Source organism: Danio rerio, chromosome 8 (genome assembly GCF_049306965.1).
Source record: "Danio rerio strain Tuebingen ecotype United States chromosome 8, GRCz12tu, whole genome shotgun sequence".
Classification (NCBI taxonomy): domain Eukaryota; kingdom Metazoa; phylum Chordata; class Actinopteri; order Cypriniformes; family Danionidae; genus Danio; species Danio rerio.
The window spans coordinates 62687501-62701924 of NC_133183.1; the positions used below are offsets into that span (position 1 = coordinate 62687501).

At 34.9% G+C, this 14424-nt stretch overlaps 2 protein-coding genes across 14 annotated transcripts in view; one reads left to right on the forward strand and one right to left on the reverse strand.

The window, feature by feature from the left end:
- Positions 1 to 14424, forward strand: part of adgrd2 (adhesion G protein-coupled receptor D2) — a 118974-nt gene that overhangs the window by 19770 nt on the left and 84780 nt on the right. The window lies entirely within an intron of this gene.
- Positions 1594 to 14424, reverse strand: part of fgf17 (fibroblast growth factor 17) — a 29343-nt gene continuing 16512 nt past the window's right edge. For 3 of the 9 annotated variants that reach the window (XM_073909301.1, XM_073909302.1, XM_073909303.1), the window contains 4 exons: positions 13578 to 13614; positions 9316 to 9496; positions 7341 to 7447; positions 1594 to 3058 (listed from right to left, as the gene is read on the reverse strand). In XM_073909301.1, coding sequence (XP_073765402.1) covers positions 2768 to 3058; positions 7341 to 7447; positions 9316 to 9496; positions 13578 to 13614 — 616 coding nt within the window. In that variant the 3' untranslated portion in view covers positions 1594 to 2767. 9 annotated transcript variants of the gene reach the window in all.

Below are 14424 nucleotides of genomic sequence, written 5' to 3' on the forward strand. Positions count from 1 at the left end.
TGTGTTTTAGTGCTCCGCCAATACTGCAGATGTACTAAGTATTGATTTAAACCCATTTCGCTGTACAGGTAATATATTAATGTTCTGCTTTTTCATTTTTTCATTTCATCGTCAGCTGTGAGGAACAGAGGGCCTCGCCCAGGTTTGCCTCATATATAAACAGCATTGGCGTCCTCTAGTGTTCAGGAACGGCTATTGAGGAGTTCAATGAGAATTTAAAAGGACAGTTCAGCCAATAATGAAAGTTCTGTCATCATTTGTTCATTCTCTTTCAACTTGAGTTTTTTTTTTCTGAATATCTTGTTTTGTTCATCAGAATAAACCAATCTATAAAAATGTAGAACCACGTGAGTAAATGGTGGGGAAATGTTCATTTTTGGGCGGACTGTCCTTTTAAAATTAACCTTTTTAGCATCTGATCAATAGATTTATTTTATTGTGAATTTTTTTAGAATATACATAGATATTTACAGAAGACCCATGGGGTACATTTAACAAAAAACACACAATTTTTGTTGTTTCTTCATGTTGTTTGCATGTAAAACCTCCCTCTTTTTTAGTGTAAAAGTGCATTTCTGACAATAGTGAGTTTTATTGCATTCAAAAATATCAGAATTTTGTACATAGTATGAGTATTGTTTTTATGATGTTATTGAAGAGATATTATTTACATGTCTGCATTACACCTGTTAATGATCTTATACATTAAGATAAATATCATGTCTGACATCTGTAAAGCTATTATAAAAAATAACTTTTGAAATGCATCCGAGCCATTAATTATTAATTACTAGCTGTTTATTTACACAACAGTTCTGTCTGGTTCTTGAACCTGATTGGCTGATAGCCGTGCGGTATTTTGCCAACAGCGCACACAGGTCTCTTCTCATAAATGAATCAATGAATCTCAGAAATAATAAATATTTTAAAATAGGCACTATCCTTATAGATAAACTGCAATTTAAACAACTACATTCTCCACTAAAAATAGCCTCAAAAGTACATTATGTTGGTCAACAGCAGGAATGTTTGTCAAACTGTAGAGCGTCTTCTGCTTGTTGCTTACTGTGGGCGGAGTAATACACAAGGTGAAGAGGCCTTTGTGTGCTGCTACTGGCAAAATATCTCATGGCTATCAGCCAATCAGATTCAAGAACAAGACAGAACTGTTGTATTATATATATATATATGAGCCACCGTGGCACCCTAATATATATATATATATGACCTCACAGCAAGAAGGTTGCTGGTTTGAGTTCCGGCTGGGCTTGTTAGCATTTCTGTGTGGAGTTTGCATGTTCTCCCCGTTTTGGCGTGGGTTTCCTCCAGGTGCACCGGATTCCCCCAGAGTCCAAACACATGGGCTATAGGGAAATTGATGAACTGTGTGTGTGAATGAGTGTGTATGGATGTTTCCCAGTACTGGGTTGCGGCTGGAAGGGCATCCGCTGTGTAAAACATATGCTGGAATTGTTTTTTTTTACCGTAAATTGTATGGAGTATGTTGTACTGTATGCGGTTACCAAACAGTTGACTCTCATTAATTTTTTCCCTTTTTCATTATCAAACATCTCGTCTTGAAACTGAGGCTGATTGTATTTCATGTTGCATTTATTTTCCCCATCAGAGGAGTATTGAATATTGAGCACATTTGTCTTTAGAGTCTGTACAAAATGCTCACACAACACACAGATACAAACACCACCTTAATTAAATATATACATTCTCTTCTACTATCTTACCATATTTACAAGTCGCCCCTGAGCATCGAGCGTCCGTTCAGTGTTTTTTTTAAGTTCATTAAGTACGAAAGCATATAAAAATAATGTTGATAAATAATGTTTATTGCATTATTTAGTGTCGTGTGTTAGCATGTGGTGTAATATTAATGAACTAAGGTAGTTTACCTTAAGCATATTATATTTTTAGTGCTATACACTGTCTGACAAAAGTCTTGCCGTGGATCTCAGTTGTAAGAGCAACAATAATAACTCGACTTCTAGTTGATCATTTGGAAAAGAGTCAGAAGGTGGATTTTTCTGCTGAATCATCTGCTGATCTGCATCACAATCATTGCAGATGACCTACTGGAACCAGCATGGACCAAGAGTCTCACAGAAATCAGTCAAGTTTGGTGAAGGAGAAATCATGGTTTGGGGATCATTCAGTATGGGGGTGTGCGAGAGATCTGCAACATCAACAGCCTGAGGTATCAAGACATCTGTGCTGCCCATTACATTACAAACCACAGGAGAGGGACAATTCTCCAGCAGGATAGCGCTCCTCATACTTCAGCCTCCACATCAAAGCTCCTGAAGGTCAAGGTGCTGCAGGATTGGCCAGCCCAGTCACCAGATATTAACATTATGGAGCATGTCTGGGGTAAGATGGAGGAGGAGGAGGCGTTGAAGATGAACACAAAGACTTTTGATGAACTCTGGGAGTTCCTGAAACTTGGATAGGCGACAAGACTTTTGTCTGGTAGTGTATAGGCTGATTGTATTTCGTTTAGCATTAGTATTTTATTTTCCCCTCAGAGGGAAATTTCTCCTTTATCGTGTTTAATATTGAGCACATTTGTCTGTAGAGTCTGTACAAAATGCTCACGCAACACACAGACACAAACACCACCTTAATTAAATATATACATTCTCTATCTATATTTACAAGTCGCCCCTGAGCATCGAGCGTCCGTTCAGTGTTTTTCAAGTCCATTAAGTACGAAAGCATATAAAAATAAAGCTGTCTCTGTCGTTTGATCAGCGGGTTATGAAGCGGTCTGGTGTTTTCTGTTGCGTTTGGCACGTCGTGTCGAAGGGAAGCTGATGAACTCGAAGTGTTTTGGCTGCTCTGCGTTCGGGAACGGTTGCGGTCCTTTGTGGAGGCGTTTGATGAAGTGAACTTCGCGCTGGTTCTGTCGGGTTTTGGAGGCTCGGATGGGTCGACCCTTCCTGGTGAAAGCCACGAACCAGCCCTCATGTCTGGCGTTCTCTAAAGCCGTGTAGTTGTTCTCCAACACGATTTCCGTAAAGATGCAGTCCCGTCCGCGGCCGTTGGGCTGAGAGACAGAAAGCAGAGTTATTCACACAGCTCACATCTATTTCAACCCTTTTACAAGATGTAAGATGATGTGAAATTTTCACAGTATTTCCTCTAATATTTATTCTTCTGGAGAAAGTCTTATTTGTTTTATTTCGGCTAGAATAAAAGCAGTTCTTAATTGTTTTAAAGCCATTTTAAGGTCAATATTATTAGCCCCCTTCAGCAATATTAGTGTTGGATTGTCTCCAGAACAAACCACTGTTATACAATGACTTGCCTAATTACCCTAACTTTACCCTAATTACCCTAGTGAAGCCTTTAAATGTCACTTTAAGCTGAATACTAGTGTCTTGAAGAATGTCTAGTCTAATATTATGTGCTGTCATCATGACAAAGAGAAAATAATTCAGTTATTAGAGATGAGTTATTAAAACTATTATGTTTAGAAATCAAATTAAACAGAAATTGGCAAATAAATATACAGGAAGGCAAATAATTCTGATTTCACATGTAGATTCTTGAAAGTGCTTGAATTAAATGTGTAAAAATTGGTTTATGGTTGAATTGTATGCGAGAATTGTACTCATTTGTCAAAACACAACGAAAGAACTGAGACATTTTTTAAATAAAAATGTTAAATATAAATAAATATTAATAAATACAATTTAAAAATATAATTAATAATTAATTAAATATTAATCTTGTACAGTAACGCTGACAAATAATGCACATTTGATCAGAATTTTCTGCTTTTGAATATTACCAGTATTGAATTCAACAAGTTTGATTAAACATGACTATTTAAAATGATCAATTTTTAAATATTGTGTAAGTGAAAGTGAATTGTTAAGTACAGTAGGGACTTTCATGGTGCTACATATGGTGAGATATGAATTGCAAACGTGCTTGATTTAAAATGAATGGTGCTTTAAAGCTGCAGTGTGTAAGTTTGACAGCCAGTGGTTGAACTAGGTAATGCACTCCTGGATCTAAACCACAGGTGTCAAACTCAGTTCCAAAAGGGCCGCAGCTCTGCACAGTTTAGTTCCAACCCTAATTAAACACACCTGGTCAAACTAATTGAGACCTTCAGGCTTGTTTGAAACCTACAGGTAAGTGTGTTGGAGCAGGGTTGGAACTAAACTGTGCAGGGCTTCGGCCCTCCAGGAATTGAGTTTGACACCCCTGGTCTAAACAAACACAAGCGCAGGTTGCCAGATTGAGGACAGGAGTGAGTGATTTAAACCATGTTCTAAATAAAAGCAACGGCACCTGATAGAAGGAATATTCTAAAAGGAGTTTTTGTCCTAACCAACAGCTGAAATTGAAGCATTCGAAACGGCTTCTAAAACTCACAGGTAAACAACAGAGATGAGCTCAGGTGCACCTCATGTGCTTTATTCAGTGTTAAATGCTAATAATGTGAGTCTGAATGCCCTTTTACATCACATTTATTGCCAGACTACTGAAAGCAGCAGCAGATAGTTCAGCTCAGATCTGGAGAATAATATAAACCATCTGAAACTGAACTTCAGAACTAAACACATATCAGTGATTCAGCATCCACATTCAATCATGTTAAAGAGCTTTAATATGTATTCATTAGATTATAAACCTTCCTGTTTTCATGAGTGAGTGCAGTATTCAGTGCTTCTGAATGTCTGTATTTACATTTTTGTCGTGTTTCGTCCGGTGCAAACAGCTAAACTGCTCATCACTGTGTACCTCGTCATGTAGCGTGATGTTAGGACACAGGGTTACAATGTGACCTGCTCACCTAATGTTTATTATTTGCTAATTAATAACCTCACGTGGAACTCTAAATCTGCGTCTCATTTCGGAGTCTGCTACTGTCCAGCAGAGGTCGCATTTCGGTCACGAGCGCAAGCTTTGAGAGCCTTCCTGACTGACTGACTGAATGAAACGTGCTGTTTTCCACCAAGGCAACCCGGAATGCTGAAATATGATTGGCTAAACTGGCATTGGGCGGGTTAAAGAGACCAAAACAAAAAGCCGTTCCAGCACTCACATGTTCAAAGCAGAATATCCAACACAATCTCACGGCAATTCGTAACTTTTTCATTTAGTGGCTAATTCGTATGAATTCGTACAATCTAATTCGTACAATTTAGTACGATTTGCTTATCCCCCAATGACGGATGGGGTTAGGGGTGGGGTCAGGTGCCACGCCTCCTTTTTAAAATCGTACCATTTCGTACGACTGAACTCGTACGAATTAGCCACTAAACTGGCAAAACGTAAAATACTTAAGTTTTCTCGTGAGATCAGGCTGGAGTATCTGACTTCAGCAGTGTATTTCAGAAGTTATGAATGTCCACTGAGCATGTTTCTGAATATCTGCTCACATATGATGCTGCTTTTCTGCTATGGAAGAGTCAAACACTCACATACAGCATGCTTTAAAGTTCTTGACTGTTCATGAAAGCATGGGAACCCTATACAATATTTGTGCAGATTATGCAGAGTGTTATGATGTGCAATATAATGCTAAAAAGTGTTTTGTGACATGATATGTAGAGATTCAAATTATGAATCAAAAAAATCAAGTAAATTTATTAACGTAACTCATAAACGTTTAGACCAACACAAGTGTTTGTAATTAATTAATTCGTTTGTTTTATCTTTTAACTTTTCCTATGGGGTGGCGCAGTGGGTAGCGCTGTCACCTCATAGCAAAAAGGTTGCCGGTTCCAGCTTCGGTTGGGTCAGTTGGCATTTCTGTGTGGTGTTTGCATGTTCTCCCTGTGTCCGTGTTGGTTTCCTCCGGGTGCTCCGGTTTCCCCAAGTCCAAACACATGCGCTGTAGGGGAACTGATGAACTGAATTGGCCATAGTGTATGGATTAGTGTGTGAATGAGTGTGTTTCCCAGTGATGGGTTGCAGCTGGAAGGGCATCCCCTGTGTAAAACATGTGCTGGAATAGTTGGCGGTTCATTCCGCCGTGGTGACCCCTGATGAATAAAGGCACTAAGCCAAAAAGAAAATGAATGAATGAACTTGTCGTGATCATAACATCTCCGCTGACATGATGGAGAATTAAACCGCTTTCATTATCTTCACAACATTGTTTTTCCAGATATTAGTTGAATAATCACAGATTTCCAGCAAGAACTGAAAGTGTATATAAGTGAACGCATGTGTGTGTGTGTGTGTGTGTGTTATTGTTCAGCAGCGTCTGTCAGCACAGAGACACACTCATCTTCTGCTCCCAGCAAACACACCGAGATGAAGACATTTTTTCCACATCCGTGAAGGAAAAGTAGGCTTGACATCTGAACGGGTGTGAAAACCGTTTCCTCTACAGATTCAGCCAAACTCCCTTCATGCCTTTCACTCTCTGAATGCTCTTTTCTGCCAACGTTCGGGCTACACTGTAAAAATATCTGTTAATTCAGTTTTTATCATTCCTGATTCGCATGTGTTTTCTGTTTATTTGCGGTTGTGAATTGCATTATGGGATGTTGATCTCTGCTCTGTCCACTTTTGATGATGAAAATTCAACTCTACAGTTTAACAAAGTGACTTTTAGTAGAAATAATATAATGTGTAAGAAATAATATCCAGAGAAATAAGTGTGTAAAACCACAAAATGAGCTGCAGTTTATTACAAGGTGTGTGTAGCGTAATATACAACACCAACACAGACGATATAGCACTGCACACTATTACACAAGTCAATAAAAGGCACTTTTCACAACTTTTTTTAAGAGTTAAATGTTGTTGGAAGAAAAATGCACATCCCATAATGCAATTCAAAATCATAAAATAAACTGGGAAAAACAAAAACATGAATTACAAAAGACAGAAAGCTGCTCATTTACAGATTTCTTATACTGTGTACGTTTAAAAATGTGTGCTTTTACTTGAATACAGGTTTAGTGCAATTCACAGGAGGGCTGATAATACTGTCCTAAACTGTGTTATCTAATAACGAACGACATTATACACTGAAAAAATGATTAATTAAATTGACCATTTTTTCAAGGTAAGTGGCTGCAAACTAATATGTAGGCTGAATTTAAACAAACAAATTAAGTTAAACATTACTACATTTATTTTGTTTGTCTAGCCCATTACAATTGTTTTGCACCGTTTACCTTTAAAAAACTGAATGTTTTTATTCAGTGTGTGTTATTATAAATATCTTCAGCTTAGGACAATCATGCAATATTTTCCAAGATCTAAACTGAACGTGAAAAGTGTACAATCTACTGTACTGAAAAATCTGATGCCCAACACTGATAAAAGACATTTGTGACCAGTGAAAAATAACGCACCTTGCCCACCAGTTTGCCTCTGCGGTTCATGCACAGGTATCTGCCGCTCTCGGCTCCTTTAATGCGAACACGACTGCCAAAGGTGTCCGTCTCCACGTACAGTCTGGCTGTAAAAAGCAGAGCGACGGTTTCAGAGACTTTAAACATTTGTCAGAACTGCTGACAAGATGATGAAAAGAGGCAAAGATTACCTCAACGTCTCATTTAAAAACTTGCTGGTGCTCTTCTGCTTGTGTTAATGGCCTTATATGAAGCTAATATGTCAGAAACACTTTATTTTGATGGCCCCTATTGCACATTTTGTTGACTAAAAGTTGCATTGCAACTACACACCTTCTCACTTAGGTATTAGTAGACTGCTTAATATCTGCTGATGCTGCTCCTTTAACAGACATTTAACTGACTATAAGAAACTTGTCAATTAACCGTAACCCCATCTAACAGTCTACTTATAATGGAATGAGAATTAGTTGGCATGTAGATGCAGGGTAACTTAAATTCAACAAAATGTGTTAAAGGGACCATCAAAATAAAGTGATACCAATATATCTTTCAACACTGAATACAAAGATATAAATAATAATAATACAAATAATGAGCAAATACAGAAAGAAAGAAAGAAAGAAAGAAAGAAAGGTTAAAAAATGAAAAAAGAAAGAAAGAAGACAGCAAAAAGAATGATAAATGATGAAAAAGAAAGAAAGAGCAAAGAATTAAAGAAAAAGACAGAAAATGCAGGAAAAGGAAAGAAAAAAAAGAAAGAAGTAAGAATGAGGGAGGAAAAAATAAAAACAAAAGAAGTAAAGATAAAAAAGAAAGGAAGAAAAGGAAGGAATGAAGGAACAGGAAAGACTGAAGCAAGAAAGAGGAAAAAGTTAAAGAAAAAGAAATTAAAAAGAGAGAAAGATGGATAGAAAGAGCAAAGAGAGAAAACAAGAAATAATGTAAAAAATGATGAAAGGTGAAAGAAAGAAAGAAAGAAAGAAAGAAAGAAAGAAAGAAAGAAAGAAAGAAAGAAAGAAAGAAAGAAAGAAAGAAAGAAAGTTGAGTAAGAACGAAAAGGAAAGAAAATTAAGAAAAAATTAAAGAATAAAAGAGCAAAGAAAGTAGGAAAGAGGAAAGAAATTATTGAAGGAAAGAAAGAGTAAATAAATAATAAAGACAGCAAAAAATGAAGAAAGGAAGGAAAAGGAAAAGAATGATGAAATGAAAAAGAGAAAAAGAAGAAATGAATGAAGCAAGAGTAACATTTAGAAAAAAGATAGAAAGATAAAAAACAAAGAAAGAAAAATAAAGCAAGAAAGAGAAACAAAAAAAGAAAGAAAGTAAAGAAAAATAAAGAAAAAGCAAAGGATGAATGAAGGAAAAGAATGCAGAAAGAAAAAGGGGAAAAAGGAATGATCAAAAAATGAAGAAAAATAAAGCACGAGGAAAAATAAAAAATTAAGAAAGTAAGCAAGAAAGAACGGAAAGAAGGAAGGAAAAAGGAACGAATGAGGAAAGAAGAAAAGAATTAAGCAAAAAAGAGAAAAAATAAGATTTTAAAAGAAAGAAAAGGAAAAAAAATAAAAAGCGAAGAAATAAAATTAAGAAAGAATGTAAGAATAAAAGAGCAAAGAAATAAGGAAAGATGACAGAAATACAAGAAGCTTTATATTTATTTTAAAAATAATTTTACTTGACCTTTTGTAAAGCTAAAAGCTCAACAGCTCGTGTTAAACAGTTAAAGTTCACCTATTTAACATTGTGTTATCTGGGTTTCTGGAAGCCCATAATCAGCCAATCCTCCATTCAGTCTCATTTCCCTTTGCTGTTTAAAGCTAATTAACATCCTAATCAACACAAAAGACAAACGATTAATCCTATTGAAGCACCCGTCAATGACGCAATCAATCATCCGCCGATTCAGCGCCATCACCCGCACCGAAACCCGGCCCGAATGACTCGATCAGCGGGCAGAGAAAACGCGGCTCACCGTAAGAGTTTCCGTCGTCCGCGGTGGCGCTGACCCGGTGTCCGCGGATCTGCACGTGTTTCCCGCTGGTTCTGCTGTACAACTGGTAGACTCGAACCTGCCGCCGGCTCAGCTGGTCCGTCAGGGAGCCCTGTTCCCTCACATACTGCTTAAAATTAGGAGAAGGGTGATTCTTCTCCCCCTTTTTCGGTGCAAAGGGAAAATAAGATCACATACACAGTTGAAGTCTAAATTATTCGCCCTCCTGCTGCATATGCATTGTTCTTTTTTAAATATTTCCCAAATGATGTTTAACAGAGCGGGGAAATTTTCACAGTAATTCCTATAATGTTTTTTCTTATTATTTGTTTTATCTCGCCTAGAATAAAAGCAGTTTTTAATTTAAAAAAAAACATTTTAAGGTCAATATTATTAGCCCCTTAAGCATTTTTTGCATCGTCAGAAGAAACCACTGTTGCAGGCAAGTAACAAGGGGTGTTCGGATAGTTCAAAAGACCCACTCCAACTGACAAAGTCTACAATTTGGCCACTATATCAAATAGTGAGCTCATTTGTCCTATTTTTGACAGCATGCCATTAAACATTGTGAAAATAACAGACAGGTGAAGGCTTTAAGACAACTTAAATAATTAATTATTATTAAAATGGACAAAATCTGACTGAGGAAATGAGCTGGCTCGTTAGTTATTTGGATATGGGCTACAGTTTTCAGTTAAAACAAGTTTGAACACATTCTTAATAGTTTATTTTTTTAATTATGGATGATAATTAATTAGCATTTTAAATTAAGTATTTTGTAATATTTCTTTGTTCAAAAAGTTTAGGTTAAAATTGTAATCTCATTACATTATTTATAAAACTGTGATAACGCAATGCACATTTGTAAACACATTTTTTTTTGTAAACATATAATAGAATAGTAAGCACAAAAATATAGCAAATATTTTAGTTACGTCAAAAAGTGTGGAAATGATAAACATCAACAAGCTAATCCAACAAAAATTATTGCTTAAAATGTCACTAAAATGCAGTATTTGAACCTCATAATTTGATAGAATAACTGTGAAAAGGTTCACCTATTTTAATAGGCTGCTATGACTTGTAATCACCTGCTTACACAGTAAAAAATCAATGAACAGTCACAGTGTTTTGGGTTTATTTACAGTTGTGAACTGCATTATGGGATGTTGATCTCTGCTCTGTCCACTTTTAATGTTGAAAATTCAACTCTGCAGTTTAACAAAGTGACTTTTATTGACAATTTAGTAGTTTGAAATAAGAAATAATGGTCACACTTTAAAAATAAGGTTTCAATTCATCTACTTATATGAACTAATAATGAGCAATACTTATACAGCATTTATTTATGATCGTTCAACATTTACTAATGCATTATTAACAGCAACATTCATGATTGTTACACCGCAAAAAAATCCTGGTTGCCTCAAATTTTTAAGCCGAATCAAATTAACTGTATGAGTACATTGAACTTTTATTATGTTAAACTGACCTAGAACAGCTTGTGTAACTTATAAAATTAGGTAAGAACGTGATTAACTTAGTTTAATAAGTTATAATGGCCTAAAAACATAAGCTGTCAGGACTAATTGATCGTATAATTTTTACAGTGTAGCATTAGTTAATGCATTGCGAGTTAACATGAACTAACAATGAACAACTTAACTAACATGAACAAATACTGCAATAAATGCATTGTTCATTGTTTGTTCATGTTAGTAAATGTATTAACTAATACAACCTTATTGGAAAGTGTGACTAAAATATTATAAAGAGGAGTGTGCAAAATAAGAGAAAATGTGCTGTGCTTTATTACAAGGTTATTGTAGAGTATAAACAGCACCAACCCAGACAATAAAGCACTGCAAACTATTACACAAAAAGTCACTTTTTAAGGTTAAAAGTTGTTGGAAGAAAGATCAAGATCCCATAATGCAAATTCAAAAGCAGAAATAAACAAAAAAAAATAAAAACATGAATCACATGTCACTTAAAGCTGAATATCTTGAAGAATATCTTGTCAAATATTATGTGCTGTCTGTCATCATGGCAAAGAGAAAATAAATCAGCTATTAGAAATGAGTTATTAAAACTATTATGATTACAAATATGTTGAAAAATCTCTCCGTTAAACAGAAATTAGGGACAAAATAAGCATATAAAAAATAAAATTTAACAGAAGGGCTAATAATTCTGACTTCAACTGTATTTCTCCCACATAAAAAAATTGTAATTCAATGTAAATATCTACTATAGTGTTGTATGGCCTATACACTCCAGCCCACACATTGGGTTATAATACTGTTCACAATTAAGTTGTATTTGTATAAGCTGTCCATATTTGACACAAAGTTTAGTTATGACAACCATATTTTATAATCATCCATTTTCCTTTGGCTTAGCCATTTTATTAATCTGGGGTCACCACTCGGCAACGAACCGCCAACTTATCTAGAATGTGTTTTACACAGCGGATGCCTTTCCAGATGCAACTCAGTACTGGGAAACACCCATACACTAACTCATACACGGCCAATTTAGCTTACTCAATTCACCTATAGTGCATGTGTTTGGACTGTGGGGGATCCGGAGAAAACCCACGCCAACATGGGGAGAACATGCAAACTCCACACAGAAACGCCGACTACAGGGCTTGAACCAGCGACCTTCTTGCTTTGAGGCTAACCACTGAGCCACCGTGTCACCCTACAACTATTATACACTCTAAAAATGCTGGGTTGTTGTTGTAACCCAACTTTAGGTCAAATACGGACAAACACACAATGGAAAAATGACAAAATCAAGACAACAAATATTTGTATGTATTTTTAACTAAGTCAATCCGGTTTCAAATGAATTTTTTAAGTTATACAAAGTTTACCTTAATATTTGCCCGTCAGTTTGTTTGATGTAAGTTGACACGACTATCAAAGTAAGTTTGAATTAGCTTAAAAATTAAGACAGCAAGAATTTTTAACAATTAATTTGTATTAATTAAATTTAAATTGCACTTTTTTTAAACCCAAAGATTGGATTTGTTCAGTTTTGACCCCATGCTGGGTTACAACAACCCAATGTTTTTAGAGTGCATAATAGTGGTAGAAAACTGCAGCATTCATTCATTTACATTACTGTAATTGTTGTGTTCAATAGCAACTGCAGGATTATCTTAACTGTACTTTAATATACACTGTAAAAATCCTGGTTGCCTTACATTTTAAGCTGAATAAAATTAACTTTGAGTCAATTGAACTTATATTATGTTAAACTGACTTATAAATTAAGTTCTTACATGATTAACTTAGTTTAATAAGTTAAAAGCCTAAAACATATGCTGTCAAGACTAATTGATCATATAATTTAATAATTACTGGAATATACTGAGGTCAGAATCCTTAGCCCCTCTGTGATTTATTTTTTTATTTTTTAAATATTTCCCAAATGATGTGTAACAGAGCAAGGAAATTTTCACAGTTTGTCTGATAATATTTTTTCTTCTGGAGAAAGTCTTATTTGTTTTATTTTGGCTAGATTAATAGCAGTTCTTAATTTTTCAAAAAACATTTTAAGGTCAAAATTATTAGCTCCATAAGCAATTTTTTTCGATAATCTACAGAACAAACCATTGTTATACAATAACTTACCTAGTTACCCTAACCTGCCTATTACCCTAGTTAAGCCTTTAAATGTCACTTTAAGCTGTATCGAAGTGTCTTGAAAATAGTGAAACATTATTTACTGTCATCATGGCAAAGATAAATTAAGTTGTTAGAAATGAATTATTAAAACTATTATGTTTATAAATGTGTTGAAATCTGCTCTCTGTTAAACAGAAATCGGGGGGGAAAAACGGGGCTAATAATTCTGATATATATATATATATATATATATATATATGTGTGTGTGTGTGTGTGTGTGTGTGTGTGTGTGTGTGTGTGTGTGTGTGTGTATTTATTTATTTATTTTTTGCGGCCACTTGAGGCTTGCCGGGAGCCACTAGAGGGCCTCAGAAAACCTCAATGACCCGCATAATGACTGTATATCATTTTAAACCAGTTTCTCATAGAAAACAATGTTTATTAGAAACTCATATAGTTCATTTGACAGGTACTAAACTAACTGTCTTATTGACAACATTTTTATTCACTTTATAACATTCAATAATCTAAGCATGCAATTTATGACAGGGCAAAGATTTGTAGGTACTAAATGAATATGATGGTGAAAATGTAGTAAATATTTACCTGCGCATGACACCACACCACGAAGAAGTGAAAAGAGCTGCAAAATGAATAAATAAAAAAACAGTATAAAGTATGAAAAAGTACACAATGGACAGGACATGCGTAATGTAAGCTCATTATGTAAATGCAGGTAATTAAATGCGTAAATGTTTATTTAAGTTCAAAATACAACTTAAGTATTTTTCCTCAACTATGTAGTTAGAGACTAAAATATATTTATATATATTTAAGCAGCAGAATATTATAATTTATTTTCTTTCTGTATTGCATGAGATAAAAACTCACTATGGCGCATCAATTCGCAAAACGAAAATCAATATATATACATGCATATGCATTTATATGCAAATATGTTACGCTATAAAACAAATTTAGCTATGTTATAAAAAGTAAAAACGTTATCCACAACAATTTGCCTTTCAAAGACTATAGCCTATACCACTGTCTGTATTTTACTCTTAATATGCTAAATATTAGAAATAATAAATTATAAAACGCAAAAATAGCGTCACACGCCGCAAATATGTAATAACTAAAGTAATAGAGGTCATTAAATACTCCAAAAGCAACTTTTAATATATTTAACACTCAAAAAAACACCTAAAATAAAGATTTCCTAAATAATGTCGCTCAAAAACAAATAAATTTGTTAATAAAAAAGCGAAACGTCGGGTTCATTTTATTCAGACTAAATTTATTTAAACCAAATTTGACCCAACCTTAGATGAAAACAACCCGGCGTTCTTAAGTGTTTAAAAGTTCCTAAAAGAGCCAATGCAAACTCATATCGATAAGTAGGCTAAGTTTACAAAACCCGCACACTTACATTGATATTTTTAATAATTCA